The sequence below is a fragment of the Saccoglossus kowalevskii genome, chromosome 16, assembly GCF_978046115.1.
Source record: "Saccoglossus kowalevskii chromosome 16, keSacKowa6.1, whole genome shotgun sequence".
NCBI classification, from domain to species: domain Eukaryota; kingdom Metazoa; phylum Hemichordata; class Enteropneusta; family Harrimaniidae; genus Saccoglossus; species Saccoglossus kowalevskii.
This window is the reverse complement of record NC_140656.1, coordinates 7646229-7664416: the sequence shown is the minus strand read 5'-3', so window position 1 is coordinate 7664416 and position 18188 is coordinate 7646229. Positions and strand designations below refer to the sequence as shown.

General features: G+C 34.1%; 2 protein-coding genes across 4 annotated transcripts; one reads left to right on the top strand and one right to left on the bottom strand.

Annotated features, from left to right (window-relative positions):
- Nucleotides 1-287: 287 nt before the first annotated feature.
- On the bottom strand, nucleotides 288-7031 carry LOC100367380 (N-acetylglucosamine transporter UNC93A-like). The gene is made up of 3 exons (XM_002737677.4): nucleotides 6045-7031; nucleotides 4534-4801; nucleotides 288-3463 (listed from the first exon to the last, which is right to left on the bottom strand). The coding sequence occupies exons 1-3, from the start codon at nucleotides 6942-6944 to the stop codon at nucleotides 3243-3245; spliced, it is 1389 nt and encodes a 462-aa protein (XP_002737723.1). The 5' UTR covers nucleotides 6945-7031; the 3' UTR covers nucleotides 288-3242.
- Nucleotides 7032-7100: 69 nt separating this feature from the next.
- On the top strand, nucleotides 7101-18188 carry LOC100367535 (L-serine dehydratase/L-threonine deaminase-like). 3 transcript variants are annotated; one of them, XM_078011742.2, is made up of 8 exons: nucleotides 7101-7164; nucleotides 10408-10579; nucleotides 11398-11437; nucleotides 12680-12822; nucleotides 13634-13722; nucleotides 15004-15231; nucleotides 15940-16064; nucleotides 16782-18188. In XM_078011742.2, exons 2-8 carry the CDS (start codon nucleotides 10415-10417, stop codon nucleotides 16970-16972), a joined length of 981 nt encoding a protein of 326 aa, XP_077867868.1. In that variant the 5' UTR covers nucleotides 7101-7164; nucleotides 10408-10414; the 3' UTR covers nucleotides 16973-18188. The 3 variants fall into 3 exon arrangements, with proteins under 3 accessions (XP_077867868.1, XP_085347822.1, XP_085347821.1); XM_085491696.1 differs by having other exon boundaries at nucleotides 7107-7147; nucleotides 10391-10579; XM_085491695.1 differs by having other exon boundaries at nucleotides 7144-7164; nucleotides 10391-10579.

Genomic DNA, 18188 nt, shown 5'->3' with positions numbered 1-18188 from the left:
ATCAGCATATAAATGATAAAATCAGTTGGCATGCCAACAAATCCTGAAATATTGGAGTATTCCGCTAGCCTGTATTGAAGGTCATGGTGTCTAATCGCCAAATCAAACATAATTATCATTGTTATAATCACTCAAAGCCACTTTATTTTAGGAGTTCTTCTAAATTTGATTTCAGGATAATATTTTTACAAAGCCTGTATGATGCTCACAGGGGTCAGTGAGAGGTCATACAAAAAAGGAAATCAACTTTATAATAACAAATTGAATGTTATAATACTTCCTCAACATTATGATTTTGTCTATAACTTTTAATTGACATAATTTTGCATTACATATCAATGTAGATCAAAGCGTTTTAACAGATTATGAAAAAGCTACTGTGCAGGTTTCATTTGCAAAAAGTGACAAAAAAAATGTTATTCAATGATTTAAACCACTGCAACTCTGAGCAGGTCCAAGTAATTTGACATTGACATTTATAAAATTACAGTAATAAATCTCAATTTACGAATTAAAACTAAAGAGGAAACATTTGATGAATTCTTACGATCGTCTATAACCATGGAAACAGAAAGTGGTGAATTCTTGTCAGATAGAAGCTAAATAAACATGTAAATGACAACACAGTAAATTTACATCATATTTCAAAGTTGAGTTCTATCATGTTAACAAAACTATCTAATACAAAAATATAAACAACAGTATAGAAAATTGTACATTCTGACCACTGAGGGCGCACAGATAGGGTTAGGAGATTTGGGTAAAATTAAAGATTATATGTATATGCCATCTTATTAATGCTTAAATAATTTAAAAAAAAAGGGTTACCAGAAAATATTTTGACTGGTAAGTGAAATTCGCTAAATTAAATCCATGTTAACATGCAAAATTACAATAGAACTCATTGATCTACACTGGCAAATCTATGAATATAAAACTCAGCTAATATTTTGTGTTTCTTTGCAAAAAGTTGCGCACACAAGTGAGATGCATCATGGGATATCCAATATGCACGTAGGGTTTCATTAAAGCCAAGAGAAAAAAACAACTGAAAACTCAATTTGTTTCCCAAAATCAATGTATGTGGCCAGTTTTTTTCAATTTTATACAAAAATTGTCATCAAATTTTGGTTTTATTATGATTTTCCTTGAAAACTTAATTTCTTTCCAGAAACCTAAAAAAAAAGCTGCAATGAGTACATTTTTACCTAGCTTGCACAATGATCAATAACAAATATTTTTTACTGGGTCTTATAAGTAGTATTTGTTTGAAGTCTTGATGTTTTTTAAAATTCTTTTTGAAAGTCGCATACATAAATAAAATGAAACATTTGCAGCAGTGATATTCAGATAACAAAAAAATTAATCTCATGATTTTATTCTACCTACAATGAAAGGCAACATTTTAAGGTATTTTTCTATAATTTTAGATCTTTGGTATCTACTATGAATACTCCTTAAAGTGAGTAATTTTAACTAAGAATTTAAAAAAAAAATTCTACATTTCATAAAAATTATGAACTTTGATCTTGTAAATCTGATTTTATTTTTTATTCATAGCATTGAATATACTCTCTGTAAAGTTCGATATGATTGAAAATTATAATTTCATTAAATATTGAAATTAAATTTAAAATGTGTGCATACATAGTCAACATTGAAAAACAATAAATTAATTTCCTCATATTAGTATATCTGTTCAATGGCAGTATTTTAACTTAAATAAAATAAAAAAAAAAAAAAAAACAGAAAAAGAAATCTATGAAGGAAGCACACCTCCAATTTGTTATGTATATCTACAATTCTGAAACAAGAAACCTGGATGCACTTTTCAAAATTCGTTGATTAAAATTAAGTTTCTTCATTTTTTCAAGGCAACACTTTATTGCATGTCCTTTTGCTAGATAAAGTGAAAATCAAATTTTTAGCATTTTCATTGCATGTACTACTTATCTACCCAGGGAATACGTCCCTGTTGTCATTTATATACAAATTGACAAAACATTAATACACCATTACAGGGTTTACAGGCCATTGAAAATTGGCGAATCACAGCTCTGGCACAAAAGTGTTAAAATATGTAAATTAGCAAATATATCAGTTTATAAGATTACATCTGATTCGTTGCTGATCAGTATGAACACTACTGTGATTGGTCAAATGTAATTAGAGGCATTGTACATTGAAGACCACATTGAAAAGTGACCAAAGCCTTTACGCCTGACTCTCAGATTGAACAGTGTAACATGTATAATTAGACTCCATTACAGTGAGTGACAAAGCCTCACACTGTAACACTGTTGAAAATAGTTTCATGCACATTTTACTAAACATGTTAAATGAATGCATCTTATATAGAAGTGGCCTTTACAAACATTTTTGATCTATATGACTCAAGTGTACATTTTTTTAGATTCTTGGAGCGAGAATAAAAAAAACAAAAATATCTCTGGTCAATTTATTCTTCAAAATTGATAGTTTAAAATTGTCATAAAAATTGTGCTTTTGAATTTTTTTTTTCGTTTTTAACAAAAATAAAACACATTTTTAACTGATGTTTGTGATGACAAGAAACCATATCACAATATGCAATTATAAGTTCAATGACCTGACCAAATGAGACAAGAAGTGAACATGTCATTAATAATTATAGCACTTTGAACTTTGCATTGATATATCCCACAATGCATTATTTGTGATTCAATCTACCATTTCTTTTTAAAAGCCCTCTATGTCGTAATGGGCGACACGAAAGCCACGCAAACAAAGCATCGATATTATTTTGATCCATACTTTCCCATCAATAAAAATTATGATATTTTTTAGAGATTTTACTATATTCCCCATGACAAATGACTACACAAGCAGTTGATTTGAATGACAATGAAGTTCCCTGTTGTTAATAGAGGGTGCGACTTGTAGCGGTTAAATGTTTTTTTTTTCCATTGGCATTCCTGAAAAGCCGCAATCATAAAACCCTTAGTTGCAAGGGAGAATAGTTTCCTATAGTGACTGTGTATAAAACAATAATAACTTACACTTCATTTCGCCAATTTGTTTCGAAAAGCACAAAATCGACAACTTGAATGTACGAAATTTCATGCAATTAAATCAACACATGAAATTGAAACTAATGGTTTTAGCGAAGTTAATGAAACATGACTCGTAAATACTGTTGTCTTGCCATTAAGAACCTCAATGTTGATGCATTTCCGAACTCTTTATGTTAAGTTGATTCTTACTTATATTTCGGCATATCTGACATCTATGTGTCTAATTTTATACTCGACAGTTCCATACATTAACATGGACGTGACCAACAGTGCTCCCGCTAAGTAGAGTTTAACATTTACGCATAGGTAATTACTGTATGCAAATGAGATGGTGAATCCAAGGGCTTGCCAGAGACGATAGTTTGAGAAAGCCGGTTCTTGGTGTTCTGGAAATAGAACTCCTACAAATGCTGAAAAAAAAACAAAACAAATGGTTATATTAAATCTGGGTTTACTAAGGAGGGAGGGACAGCACAATAGCACTCACACAGAGATGGTGTTCGCGTACAGTAGGGGGTATTTATTACTAATCTAAAACTTACAATCAACTACTACTGATGAGATTAGTGTTCTGCACCTTTGACAACAGGCGATGGAAATGTCAAAGGTGACAGTTCAAAGGAGATATTCAAATCACTTGCAAGGCTGACCCAGAGGATACCACTTGTAACTGTTGTATGTACTACCGTAAAATTCCTAATTGAGGCTGCGGCTTTAATTAAAATTCATTTTTTCAATGGACGAATTCAGATGCGTGAAGTCTTGGTGCGGCTTTAATTAGAGCATTCACTTGGTAACAGTGGGAAATTTTTTCAAAAAACAAAGGCCAGAAGGGATAATGATATGCTAATGAGATGCACAACACTCGATTGCAACTTTGTTGCGATTCTAAGCGCACTTTCGGATTTTTACTAACAGACAAACTTGTACACAAACGAAATTTCACACTGTATAACATACTGCACAATAAATAATATCTACAAATAGATTTGTATGCATTTGCAGATTACGGTACTGTATACTACAATCTCTTGAATAGACTAATTCGTTAGCACCGGTATAGGTCACAAGTGAGAGACAGCCGTCTGACACAGTCGATTGCGTTCGACTACTGGCATGTTCGACTTCCGCCAGAGTGACTGTACATTCCATGTTTAATTTAGACATCGGGGAAATTAAAATAAAAAAATAAAAAAAGTCAATCAAAAAAAAAATGTTCGCATGATAACAAAAAAAATACTCAGTATATTATTTAATGTAATATATATTTATTTTCTTATTTTTTTTTTGATAACGAAAAGTATATTCTAAAAGAAGTAAAAACAAAAACGAATGCATTCTTAGTAGCAAATGATCACGGTAACGGTCATGCTGCATTTCACACAAGTGAATAACTTACTTGTTTTCGAAGTGTTACAATTGCTGATTATTACAGAGCATAATTTTGACAACAAAATGAACAAATTTGAATGAAACTTACATGCTATCTGTGTCTGCCATACTGCATCACCAAGCCCCCAGAGTGCAGCTATGAGAAAAAACAACCACTCATAATCGGGAGACGGTACCCATAGCAACATCACAACAATCAATCCTAGTTGCGTGAAGGCTCCTAGAATGAATAATGAGATTCGTCCGACGTATTCTTCAATTCGTCCCAGTATTAACGAAGACACAGCGTCTGTTAAACCATATGCAATCATCACGTACCCGACCATTTGGACTCCAAAAGTACAGCTGATAAAAGACTGCAAACAAATATACAGAAATGTTTTAAACTCATAGTTGCTGTCGACATAGGAAGTAAAGTAAGCAAATAACACCGAATAAACGGCAAGGTAAAGACTATGTCTAATTATAGTAAACACATACTGCGTGCGTGACTCGAACCGGGAAGACGTGTAGTGGCGTGAAGCTAGGCGATTAGGTGCCGTACGCGAGCGCCGGTTCGAGTCACGCACGCAATACGTGTTTACTATAATTAGACATAGTCTTTACCTTGCCGTTTATTCGGTGTTATTTGCATACAGAAATGTTGATCATTTCACTCAAATTAAACACAACCAACAATGATTTATAACAGTAAGGTACATTGATGTTCGGGAATCAGCAAAAATGGACTTGAAAGAAAAAACAAGAATTTTTGCGTTTCAGTGGGAGACAACATAGGGTGCATATAGAGCAAATTGTTGCAATTGTTTTAGTAACATTTGGTGGTTCTATAGCACAGGCTTTAACAACAAGTGCAATGAAGATCCCATCCCATGTACATGTCTATGAATCTGATCGAATCATCAAACTGACAATAGAATCACAAACAGGATATGTATATGTTGTGCTCTTTACAGGCAATACAATCCAATGAAGTTCAACTTATAAGAACATTAGTTAATTAATAAATTAGTCAATAAAGTTATCGTATTTGTGCAAGTACATATGTGTGCTAGGTCTCGTCGATTTCTATGTGTTTTTTAGCTACTCACATGGCTGCTATATACCGGATTCTGCCGTAAATTTCCATGGACATTTAAACAGCAGTTTGGATTTAAAAATAAATAAAATGGAACCAAGAAATCACCCAGTGCAATTTTTCTGCAGTTGTTTTTAAATATTTTGGCGTTGTTTTCCGACATTTCAATCTTTTGAACATTTTAATTTCAATTTTTTATTTCAAGAGTATGATTATTGTGACTAGCCTGAATGGTGATTTTTCGGATGGGCGAATTTACGGTAGAATCGGGTACCCGTAATTACACTATAATCTTGAAATATGAATAACTTTATTTGTGGAATCAACCTGTGAGATGCATTGACTTGAGACAAATATGATTTAGGACGAATTAACCATCCACCAATTAACAATGGGAATGTCACAAGCAGGAAGCCAGGGGTCAATCGAATTGTCATGCAGCACTGCGAATTCACTTTATCATGGTTTCCAAGCAGAATACTGGTCTGCGTTCTTCCATCAAACATGATAGCTGTGCTTACCTTTGTGAAATCTCCAGCAATATAAGCTTGCTCTACGCCACTGTATATCATTAATGGCACCATTAAGAACATGCGATACTCTTTAAGTAAATGTACTGTTGACAACAATCTCTTGGATAGACCATCAGATTCTATACTCTCTCTGGCACGTGGTAGCAAGTTATCCAAAAGAAGAAGTATTATAAGAGCACTGACGACACCAGATGCAAGGTACACACTTAACAAAAGATCCTTAACATTTTTTTCTGTTGGTGCGAATGAATTACCGGTGTTATTTTGCGACGGGCAATCGTGAGCCCCGCACGTGTTTCCTATCGGGTGCACATGATTTGCAGCATCTTTGTGGAAAATAAGCGAAGACATTAAATTTCCCCAAACTTGGCTAGACTGAAAGAACATGAGAAAAACACCATTGAAGCGGTTTATGATGGTTTCTTGCAGTTCTATTGTAATCTCGGCATAATTAATGGCCGCTGTTGTTAAATACGCACCCTGTGACGCCCACAGTGGACCGGCGCCGAATCCTAGCAGTACAGAGGCTGGGATGAGAGTGTAAAATGTGGCGTGGTAGTTGGCAGCAGTGAAAATTACGTAGCTTAATATGGCAATAAACATGGTCCATTTTAAACCCAGAGTACGTATAATAGCGGGTGCTATAAGGCATGATACGATGAGTGAGCCGTAGATAACGCTCAGCGATGCGAGTCCAAGACCTTCATCTCGATTTAGACTACTTTCTAAATTCTGAAGTGACGAGAATGCAGTGAAATTGAACGTGAACGCCACGCTCAGGGCTAAGAGGTTTTTCCAATACTTGCCTTTATGAGGCCATATGTCTGATGTCGATATAACGTTGATCGAAGGGCTCCCCAACAATGCGTCGGTTTCAGAATCTTCCATTTTCACAGTTTGTGTTTGATAAAGTCGGGAAAAGATTTTTTCCTTTGCATCGATATGCAAGCTTTCTTCGATGAGAAATCACGCGAATGGGAAAGCCCTATCATTGTCATGTGATGAGGTAGTCAGCTGAACACGTGATCAACAACTGCGCATGACTTTTGCGCAGGGGAATCCCTTTCTCAATCAGCTGAGCAGCGGAACAGGTTTGTTGCTGTATATGGTCAGTTTACACGGAGAAGTTTTGTATTTTTACGCATAGATCGGGTAAAGATAGAAGCTGCTGCAACATGTCAAGGGGTCACACAAGTTTGGGTCGGCCCTGGGGTGCTCGACGATGTAAGCATGCGGTTGGTTGCCGAAGTCGAGCAGGAAATATTGCTTGCAAGTTACAAAAAAAACTGCCGCTACGATTGTATGGTTCGTGTCTCGCTCCGTGTACAGTATACCGGTAAATAGTCATATGTATACTGTACAAAATCCTTGCTTAAATCCTAGCGACAATTTTGCCCTTTTTTTGTCGTTTTTTGTTTTTCCTCTCGCTGTACTTCGACCAACCACATGCTCGTCTAGCACTGCGTACAGTGCCGTGTACGCGTTCGGTTGATAGATGTCCCCCATCACAGCCCTGCGTGGGGGACGGTCGATTCGTCCCAAGTCGATTCGTCCCACAAGTTGATTCGTCCCAAGTCGGTTCATCCCACAAGTTAATTCGTCCCAAAGTCGATTCGTCCCACAAGTTGATTCGTCCCAAAGTCCATTCGTTCCACAAGTCGATCGATTCGTCAGATTTAAGGTTAGCTCACTACTAACTCGCCAAATAAACACAAAAAATCCAAACAACAAACTGTTCACATACACGTCATGCATTGGCATGCGTAATTGTTCGTTACGCCATTTTGTTTTTGACAACGTTATATACAAATACACCTTATGTACAACGCTGAGTTATTAGTTAATAAATACAAATACACCGTACGTGCAACGTAGAGTTATTAGTTAATAAATACAAATACACCGTACAAGTTATTAGTTAATAAATACAAATACACCGTACAAGTTATTAGTTAATAAATACAAATACACCGTACGTGCAACGTAGAGTTATTAGTTAATAAATACAAATACACCGTACAAGTTATTAGTTAATAAATACAAATACACCGTACAAGTTATTAGTTAATAAATACAAATACACCGTACAAGTTATTAGTTAATAAATACAAATACACCGTACAAGTTATTAGTTAATAAATACAAATACACCTTATGTGCAACATAGAGTTATTAGTTAATAAATACAAATACACCGGACATTCAACGTACAAGTTATTAGTTAATAAATACAAATACACCGTACATGCAACGTAGAGTTTTAGTTAATAAATACAAATACACCGTTCACGCAACGTGGAGTTATTAGTTAGCGTGTCAGTAACAGTTGGCATAGAAATTGACCCTGTTCAAGATCGTAATGCTGACCAAAAATTTAAAAAACGGACGAATGTGAATTGGGACGAATGTGAAATGGGACGAATTTGAATTGGGACGAATCGACTCGTGGGACGAATGTGAATTGTGACAAATCGACTTGTGGGACGAATGTGTTGGGACGAAAGTGAATTGGGACGAATTGACTGTGAATCCCCTGCGTACCTCCATAGAATGGACAAAGTCCGGTCGCGCACCGTAGTTCGTGCGCAAGTTAAAAATAAGTAGTTTCCCAGCCGAAATCGGTTGAAATGACGATATAGTTATCCGCAACAACCATTACAAAATTATCTGCAACTGAATTGTCTTAAAAAAAAAACGACTGAATGCGTCCCCTTACACACAGAACTGCACGCAGGGTTAATGCTCGTCAAGCACATATTCCATATTATTACAACGGACACCTCAAAACCGCAGTTTTGCGGTTAATTTTAAATTAAATAGGATTGCAATTAAATTAATTAAATTAAATTGAAATTATATAGAAATGCAATTTCATTACCATTTAATTAAACTCCTATACAGGAATGCAATTTAATTGAATTTGATATAATTGCAGTCTTATGTAGAAATGCAATTTATTTTGACTCAATTAAATTGCAATCCTATGTAGAAATGCAATTTTATTAAAATTTAATTAAACTCAGTTAAGGCCACACCGACTAATTTTATGGATGACATCCGACGCGCATTAGTTTTCGCCTGATGATGATGAGTCTCCACAGATCGGTTTTCTGTCCGGAACTTGCCGACTCATATTGTCGCAAAGCGCCGGCTTATCATGAAACTTGTTTTGTACCTCAAAACGTGCCAATTTTTTCATAAATGATGTTCTGCACATGCGTATTGCGTTGCCGGGAATTTCATAATGGCGACCACACCACCAAAATACATTAGCATAAAAGTTCAGAGGAAAAAAGGAGAAATTGTTGTAGACTGGTACGCAATTGACACAATTAAAAGTAGTGATATGTACATTCCATGACTACATGTACTAGAGCTTGTCTGAAATGGTTATACCTGTGACAGTAATACAGTACGAGATGTGTACATCAATATTTGCCTCCTACAAATAAAGACTTCTTGTTGTTTTTTTGATACACTCTGTTCTGTGTTTCAATTTGTAATACCAGCTATGTAGTCCTGTGGTTTTAGCTGCATTTTTTTTTTTTGGCAGGATTTTTTTTTTGCCCTCTCGCATTAGTTTTGGGGTCTCCAGAGGATGTCATCCATAAAATTAAATCAGTGTGGCTTAAATTGCAATTCTATATAGAAATGCAATTTCATTACAATTTAATTAAACTCCTATATAGAAGTGCAATTTATTTTGACTCAATTTAATTGAATAAAATCCAACATTTACTTAAATTTACTTAGGTTAAATTTAATTTAACAGGTTGTGGCATTAGCATTAGGGTAAAAGGGTAGGTATACAGTGCACATCAATCTAAACCTTAAACATTGTGCTAAGACATGTAACATACCAGATGTAATAGAAAAGTTTAGTTCCATGTCCAGCAATATTTTATGTATGTTCACAAGTAATTTCTGTAAATATGGTCATTTTTATTTATTTATTCAGTCAGTTCATAACAAATCAATAATCTACTTATTAAATATCCGTTCATCTATTGATAAAAAACAAAAAATGCCATGAATAAATTATAGTTGTTCCAGCACTGCACGTGATCATTATCTACTATTTAGCAACAGTTTAAAGCGGGGGAGTCGTCACCTGCGCATGCGTCTGATGGTCATAGTGTGTCATTGTTTACAGACAAGCGTCTACCCATGAGCCTTTGCATTTTTAGTGTGTGTTGTTATCGTCGCTTGGGACTCAATTTCCGCGCGTACGCGGATGACGACCGCTTTAATTGTTGTTAGCTTTACTTCCATTTGTTGTCATCATTAAAATGGCCGTCATCGGGGTGACTGACAGTCTGTCGGGTGCCAACAAGTGCACCTTATGTTTCAGATATAAAATGGACACCAACACAGAGGGTGCTCTACCACTTCACATACATACTCCATTGGTTCACAGTCGTCCAATGTCTTTAGCCAGTGGACTCCAAATATATCTGAAATGTGAAAACCTTCAACCGACTGACACTTTCAAAATACGAGGAATTGCCAATTTATGCAGCAAGGTAAGACTGTTTCTGGGTTCAACCATTTCAAATGTAGGGTGTCATAGTAGGTGAAGGGAATGGGCTCATTCAATTGTTATATTCTTTTTGTTTTTTAATAGTAGTACAAGACCATTGGGGGAGATTTGAAAAGAAAAGAAAATCTTTCACCATACAGACTGTAGAAAATATATTACAAACAGAGTGAAAACAAACTTATATTGTAACACCATCACGACAAATCCATCATTGGAGACAAAATTCTTTGCAGTGTTACTTGCACCCACCTTTCAAAGTTTTTTCAGAGCTTTATTTGGGTAATATTCAATTTTGTCTTTCAATTTGATTATGTGTTCATATCTCTGTTTGCTAACACTTTTGAATTATACTCAATAGAGATTTGCTTTTGTTCTGAATTACTGCAGATAATCCTGCAATCCTGACAATTTTTGTTATTTTTTCCTGGAATGCTCTTAAATTCAGATGAGCAAAGTTTGTTTATTTTACACCAACAATTTATGATTCATTAATCATTGCGAAGGATTTGTTTTATTACATAGGGATTCTTTTGGGTGGAACATGTGTAGAAATTACCCTATTCATGTGTGGTACACATGACTGTAGTGTTTCTGTTGGATTTTATGCAAATAAAAGAATATTGTTGGTTTTTCATCTATCCAAGTCATTTGTTCCTGCAACACTAACTTCCTTTCAGATTTTAGAAAAACATGATTTTTGATGCCTTTGGAGGTACATTTCGACAAAACAGGTGCAACAAGTGCAGTTGATATTAATTATACAGTCAAAATGCTTTTACTACGTACATTTCATTTTTGCAGGCTAAATCCAATGGCTGTACACGTGTCATATGCTCATCAGGTGGGTATTAAATATTGGTGTAGGAAAGCAATGAACATCTCAAAAACGATTGTTATATTTCTTTGGATCGACAGTCAATGCAACCTGGTAAAGTGATCAGGGGTGTCAATATATTAGGAACAGATTCAGAATGTTATTTTATCTAATTTGTTTCTGTGTAAAACTGCTGTAAAATACTTTAATTTCACTTGAAATTAATTTTTCAGTGAAAATAACTCTAATATATATATATATATACGGTATAAGAGCCATATGCTAATAATCAACAATAAAGTATATCTGTTGTCTTCTCCTATGTACATCCTTGATGTTAATGAACTTGACAAATACAAGACTATGATCCTGATAATCCTGATTTAGCTTTAAGTTGTAAAAAAAATTGGAATGTTTAGATGACATATGACCTTTGAACTTCTCGGATTGACACATTTAGTGTTCCACAACATCATATGTACCATAACTGTTTTGTTGAGTATTATATTATGAGCTTTTGAAAATGCAGGAAGATAATAACGACCAATACCAAGTTTTTCCGTCGCCTCCAAATAAAAACTTATTAACAACTGTTATGTCTTAATTAATTTGAGCTGTTCTTCATGTCTGCATGCACTTCTCCTTTGATTTACTGCACAAAATGTTGAAAAGCTTCCGAAGTCACACATGTTCATATTTAAGGTAGAAGCCTACTCATCATTTTTGAGAAAGTTGGTCATAAATCGCATGACAATGTCAATTGGTTTATCATGTAAAATCGTGTAGCTATTGTCCCATGGCACCATAAAATAGCATTTTTTTGTGTTTTACAGTGACATATTTTGAGAAACTTGTCCTAATATTTTTCAAAAATAGCAATTTTTTGAAACAATTCCATAGAGCGCAATTTTAAACAAAAATTGCACTTTTTAAAACCCAGATTTTTGAAAGTATTCAGGAAAACCAAAAGTACCCCATCAGTAACAATATATTATTTTTTCAGCTTAGTCACCAGCCTACAATTTGAGACGTGGCATAATATCTCTGCCATAGGAACCTATAATACTGTCAAAATTGCCTCTATCCACTAAAATACAACCATGAGTTTCTCGAAAATTAACTTGGTGACCTCCAACTTTTTTTAATTCAATATTCTTATATTGCTCGATAGTACAATTTTAAAAAATGAATAAATTCTGGGTATTTGAAATCATGAGTATGCTTCTACCTTAAGGTACTGAGGTAATAGAATAATATCATTGTTCACAGGTGGTAATGCAGGTGTTGCTGCAGCCTATGCAGCAAGGAAACTTGGACTCAATGCAAGTATTATTGTGCCAGAGTCTACACCACAGTTCACAGTGGATAGGCTCAGAACAGAACTTGGTGCAACCGTTGAAGTCCATGGAAAGGTAAACTGAAAATCCAGCATGTAATCAAAAATCAACTTTTTGAGGATCAGAATAAATATTTTAAAAATAAGTAACTCTAATATGTGTTTATATGTAGGTATATGGAGGGTTTCATTTTATGTTGTCACTGTCACTTGACAGCAATGGTTCCAGAAAAAAAATATTCCGTTTTATTTGCCTGTTTCTTAGTGTTTTTTTTTCTAATTAGTTATTTTTCTAATTCTGGAAAAGAACAAGTGTTTTTGTTTATGTACTCTAAAATTTGTATTGAAAGTTGTGGCTTCTATAAAAAATGTAACAGAGGATGTATCATCCACACATACAAAAAATAATGAATTTTTGAGTCTAAATTGTTCAAAAAGAATGGATGCAGCTTCTATTAGGAATGCGGCTTCTAATACAGATTTTACGGTACTAGCAAACTCAGAGAAATGTACTGGCAAATGGATGGATTGATTGTGTAAAGTAAACAAAATGTTTTAAGGCTTGCATATAAAGCAAGGACAAGAATGGTAAGAACATGTCCTGTGAACCATGATCTCATTCTCAATAAAAACTCTGCAGCCATTTGCAAATAAGACCTATTCATTTTGCTGATGATGTGTTCGTGTTTTGTCCAAATATTTAAATGTGCTTCATCCTGGCCAGATATCAAAGCACGTCTGTAGCATTGTCAATTGCATAAAATATGGGGTAGTTCGTTGTGATTTCTTGTGCTCCACATGACCATCTTTTATGCAACCTAAATAGAGCTCTTGTAATAATCTGGTGAATTTGATAGATCTACTGAACTTATTGTTTATGTCTGTAGGTGTGGAATTTATCAGAACAACATGCGTTAAAGTTGGCAGAAGAACCAGGGTGTGCGTATGTGCCACCGTTTGAACATCCAGATATTTGGTGAGGTTTACAATGTTATCTTCTCTTGTTGTTCCTTGTAACATTTCTTTATTGTACACCAATCAAAAACCTGACGAGGATATGATTTTAATAAAGATTTTTGCTATTATTAATATAATTATGAGTAGGGTTGACTGCAATCTGATTAAAATTGTATTGTACGACATGTATTTTATTTTATATATATTTTTGTTAATGTTTTTGTTACATACTTGTGATTCGGTATATTTTAACTATCGCAACATACATGCATGCATTTGCAATTATCAAATCTTTAAAAAATTATCAACAAATAAATAATAGATCCAAATAAAATAAAACAAGTCATTGAAAATGACACAGTCCCCGTTAAATTTTTGAAAGTTCTTTTTGTGCTTGTCATATTAAAGTGGAGGGGTTGTCGCTAGCGTGTCCTTGAAACTTGAGTCCTAAGTGGCAGATACAACATATTGTTTATTTACATCAAATTCGAACCTGTGTTACGTGATGACCCCTTCGGTTTAAGATATAGCAAAGAAAAACATAGATCACAAGTGAAAGCATGTCCAAGTTATCACATTTTAAACAAACAAGATGGCTGCCATTCGGCCAAATTTGATCAAATTGTACATGTATCCATTTATGACATGCTAAATATCAATGAAAATGATTCATGGGTGACAGAGATATAGTAATATGGCCAAAAATAAAAACAGCCGTTAATCGGCCATCTTTGATCAGATTATAAAACAAAGTGACATGTATAATGTATGTGCCAAATACGAATGAAAATGGTACATAAATCTTAAAAATATAGTAGTAAGGCCAAAAAGTCAGATGGCTGTCAATCGGCCATCCTTGATCCGATTTTGAAACAAATTGTCATGCAGATGTATCCTAACAAGTATAAAGTATGTACCAAGTTTGAATAAAAACTGACAAAGCATGTGCAAAATACAACATTTTCAAAAAACAAGATGGCTTCCAGTCGGCCATTTTGAATCATATTGCTAAACCATTGCATGTGCATATGTCCCACATAAAGTACTAGGCACATGCAACGAATGAACAGAATCGGTCCAAAGGATTCTGAAATACGACTCCGGATGGACGGATGCTCGGACGCATGGACGCATGGACGCACGGCACGGATGGACACCAAATTATAAGTCGTTTTTGGACTTCGTCTGAACGGGGACTAATAAAATGAAATAAAGCCAAAACTAGGATCTTATTTTGATCAGATTGGGTTGGATGCGTAGTGGAGAATATATTGGATATTTCTAAATATTGTTTTTACAGGGCAGGTCATGCTACCGTGATTGAAGAAATTGCTCAAGATTTAAAAGAGAAACCGGATGTGATTATTTTGTCTGTTGGTGGTGGCGGGTTACTTAATGGTGTTGTACAGGGACTAAGACAAGTGGGATGGGATGATGTTCCAGTGGTTGCCATGGAAACAGTTGGTGCTGACTGTTTCAACCAAGCTGTGAAATCTGGTCACCTAGTGACCCTTCCAGATATAACCAGGTAATAACTATATTTAAAATTAACACATGTTGCTTTAACACATCACGTCTGAAAACCTCTACAGACAGCAAAAATGAGTCGAAGAAAACACATCAGCAGGTGTCAAGTGAATAGCGCCCTCAACCTTTTAAAATGACTAGATTATATTAAACCAGCATACTGCTTCAATCTTTTTAGTGATCATAATCAAAATATTGTAAATGCATTAATTATTCACTGGGGTTTGACTTTAATATTTTTGCTGATAATAAAATCCGCTAAAATAAATGTACACGAATATGTAAAATAACAATAAAACTCATTGTTTTCGTGACAAATTCGTGAAATTAAAACACAATGATATGCTCAAGATATCAAAATAGTGAAAATAAATGGTTACAGTACCAAATTTGAGGATCCCATTGAAACATTGTTAAAATTTGACATTTTTTTTCCAAATCTTGGGAATTTCACAAAAAAAAAGAACTCTTATGAAATTAAAATGCTCTACAGTATGTGCAAATGTTTATGGGAGACAATCTCATTGACCAAATGTAATTTGTTTTATAATATGACCTTTGACCTTCCTCTTTCTGTTTCGCATTAATGACAATATGAAGAAAATTTAATATAATGTTCAATGGGTTGATACGACAATGTAAATATTATTTACAATGAAAGTGTAAATTTTCAAATTTTTCAGCAAAAAAGTTAATTTTTTTGTTTCAGTGTTGCCAAATGTCTGGGTGCATTAACAGTGAGCCAGACATCTCTGGATTATCATCGCAAGCATCAGATACATTCTGTTGTAGTAGAAGATAAGGAGGCTATATCTGCATGTCTTCGTTTCCTAGGTAACTGCATGATTACACAAATTATCTGAAAATGTGAATTAAACCGAGAAAACCGACCAAGCAGAGAAAACAGTAATGCACAAATGAGAAAAAGAAACATAATAAGACGTTTCGGGTGAACACCCTCCATTAATGCACGATAGTTTTGCCTTATTTGTTTACGATTAGAAAGGGTTGTCAATCGAAACATTGTATCTTGTTTCCTCTTCTCATTTGTTCGTTATTATTTTCACTGCTTGGTCAGATTTCTAATTTATTTTCATGTTGTAGTGCAGTATGTTGTTTTCCATCAATGTTTAGAATCACAAAATAACCAGCACAATTGTTTTCATATTTTTTAAACAAAATTGAAATGTGCAGTACCGGGTAGTACCAAAATTATAGAAAAATACAAAAATTGTATGCTACAAAAACAAGTGTTTGAAAATGTTATTGAATCTAACGATACTTTTTTTTAACACTTTGCCTGCCGATGTTGTTTTTTCCTATTAATTTTGGCTGACTATGGAGTGCCAGGGATATTTAAAAAATCTTTTCTGCATCAATGTCATGAAATCGTGTAAAATCCCTAACAAGGAAAATTAAGCGGTTTATATAAATTTTTTTATACCACCACATTTGTGCATAAATATTTTTTTTTAAAAAGAACTGCTTTTCATGGATGCAAACAAAATATTTGTTTTGTGAATTTAACAAATAAAATATTCTGTTTCACAGATGATCATCGTATGATGGTGGAACCTGCTTGCGGTGCAGCATTGGCGGGTATCTATAGCAACGTGATCCCAGATTTACAGAAAGGTGGTAAATTGAAAAATGATGTCCGGAATATTGTAATTGTTGTTTGTGGTGGAAGTAATGTCACTTTAAAACAGTTAGTAGATTGGAAGGAACAGTTTGGACTTTAAAATTGAATCTAAATGAAGCAGATTTGAACAAAAAATGGCATTTGCTTCCATTACTTTATACAAAATGTCTTGTTCCTGTCTGTTTTTTGTAAATTTCTATCAAATTATTAAATCTGAAATGTCTTGTGCTAATTTTTGTTTTATTATATAATTTTGCCATTCTTTGGTCATGTGACTAATGGAATTTTGGTTGTGAATTATTACAATATTTTTCTACGCAGATTGTTAATTGTACCATACGTTTGTATAAAAATTATTTCATTCATTTTCAATTATTAAAGTTTAATTTGCAAATGCTTTTGGATCATTATTCATGGTTCACGGTTGTCTGCATTAATCAAGAACAATTGCACACATTTATACCATCGTCTCAGAGCGTTTTAATTGACTAATATTTCTTTAATAGTTTCTGCAAATAACGATGCAATATTCAACCCTGTATCACACTGCAAACCACTTGAATTTTGCGAGACACAAATTTTCGAGACACAAGTCAGGTCTTGTAGCAGTGAATATTGTAAACTAGGAATTTTCAAGATTTGATGTCCTTGATTAGATAAAAATGTTGCCAGTGTCACTACAAGAATCTCAGTGCCACAAAACTTTGCAATTTTCATTGCGAAGTGAAAATTTGTCTTTCGCAAATTCAAAGTGGTTTATTGGGATTTTTAAGGTAGAATGGTTTAAATATGAATATAACAATTTTAGTATTAGTCAACTGTATTTGAATCTTTTGTTCATTGTCAATCTTTTTTCTGAGAACAGTATCGTATCGTATCGACATTTTAGCATTCGTTTCCAAAGACCGCAATTGTTTGGTTACCCCATATTTTTATTTCGTTCTATAACAAGAAATGTAATTTGTTCAGTAGCATTCTACCTGGACGCTTTGACTTTTATGAAAATTTGATCTTGCAAACACTTCTTGTGGCAATACTTTACCGTCTACCATATTGTGGGTTGAAAGTTTTGTCATCAAGTCATTTATCTCACAAATACTAAGACTTTTCTAAGTCATTCAATGCACTCCAATCGTCCCAGGAATTACTCCATAATCTAGTTACATTGTTATATCTTCCACAAGTATGGCATGACTCTTTCTGTGTTTTTTTCTTGCTCACTTTTGTAAAACCTGACAGAGCCCTACTTTTTTTGTCTTAAAAATCAAAATCACACTATCAGTAAATATATTGTACAATAAATATAAATACTAACA